This window comes from Belonocnema kinseyi, chromosome 6, assembly GCF_010883055.1.
Source record: "Belonocnema kinseyi isolate 2016_QV_RU_SX_M_011 chromosome 6, B_treatae_v1, whole genome shotgun sequence".
Classification (NCBI taxonomy): Eukaryota; Metazoa; Arthropoda; class Insecta; order Hymenoptera; family Cynipidae; genus Belonocnema; species Belonocnema kinseyi.
In genome coordinates this window covers 125,871,985-125,873,078 of record NC_046662.1, presented here as the reverse complement: position 1 = coordinate 125,873,078, position 1,094 = coordinate 125,871,985, and the positions used below count along the sequence as shown (strand labels likewise).

At 36.1% G+C, this 1,094-nt stretch overlaps 1 protein-coding gene across 1 annotated transcript in view; it reads left to right on the top strand.

Annotated features, from left to right (window-relative positions):
• LOC117174188 overlaps nt 1-1,094 on the top strand; it is a 1,286,801-nt gene that overhangs the window by 950,891 nt on the left and 334,816 nt on the right. Inside the window, exons 16-17 of the mRNA XM_033363042.1 lie at nt 331-738; nt 927-1,094. The exon at nt 927-1,094 is cut by the window's right edge and continues 6 nt beyond it. Coding sequence (XP_033218933.1) covers nt 331-738; nt 927-1,094 — 576 coding nt within the window. The remainder of the gene's footprint in view (nt 1-330; nt 739-926) is intronic.

The window sequence follows — 1,094 nt, the reverse complement described above, 5'->3', positions numbered from 1 at the left end:
TTCAATAATTTAAATGCATTTTGAGTTATTCAGTGGACATTTGTGGAACTAATTAACGGAATGTGTCGTGGCGTTTAGAATTAATTAATTGCCGGTAGCTGGACCACATGGCAAAGGGCTATCTTAACGCTCCCGTTTCTGGAAGCGCAATAGGCTCATAACATTTTGGTCTTGAATAGATAGCTTTTATTAGGTAAATATAATAAGCTCATGTTACATTCGTCTAAAATCTTGTTTTTATAAGGGCGCATTTACCGGAAAGAAAAGGAAAAACGTAAGCCCATTTTTATCATATATTAAAAGAATAGCTTATGAAAACCTCATTTACAGCATTATACAGGAAAACTTGTGAAGAACTGGCCTTATTAGGAACTTCAGTGGACAACGTTTACAGAATTGACATAGATGGCAATGGTAAATTTCCTCCTGCTTGGGTTAAATGTGAATTTCAATCAATTGAGGATGCTACCAAAACAATTGTCGAGCACAATTTACCATCTCAAGTTGACGTCAGATCAAGTACGGAAAACAACTTTAGCTTTAGCATTAAGTACAGGGAGTTCTCAGCTGAGATGCTGCAAGAATTAATTTCCCATTCATTGTACTGCAGTCAGTATGTTAAATATGATTGCTATAAAGCTCCTTTAGAATTACACAGTGCTACGTGGTTCTACGGTTCTAAACAAACGACAGTAGATTACATCGGAAATGTCACTAGAGGATCTTGCCCTTGTGGAAGTAAGTGTTAAAACCTTTTAAAAATGATATATATATATATATAAGAATTGACTCTAAGATTATTATTATTGCAGAAACCTATACGGGTTCTGCCTCAATCTTTCTAGATTTAAAAATTCCTTTGATCATACTATATGCTGGAAGAGGTTTTTGATTAAGTATTTATAGATGATGCACTTTCTTTTAAGTGAACCGAACTTGCGTGGAACCTAACCTCGGCTGTAACTGCGATATATCTGCTGGAAAATGGCTCTCTGATGAAGGATATTATGAAAGCCCGGAATCGCTGGGAATCACAAAGATGGTGTTTCTGCAACAAAGGGACTTAGAAGATGATGCCCAGGGAAGAATCACTT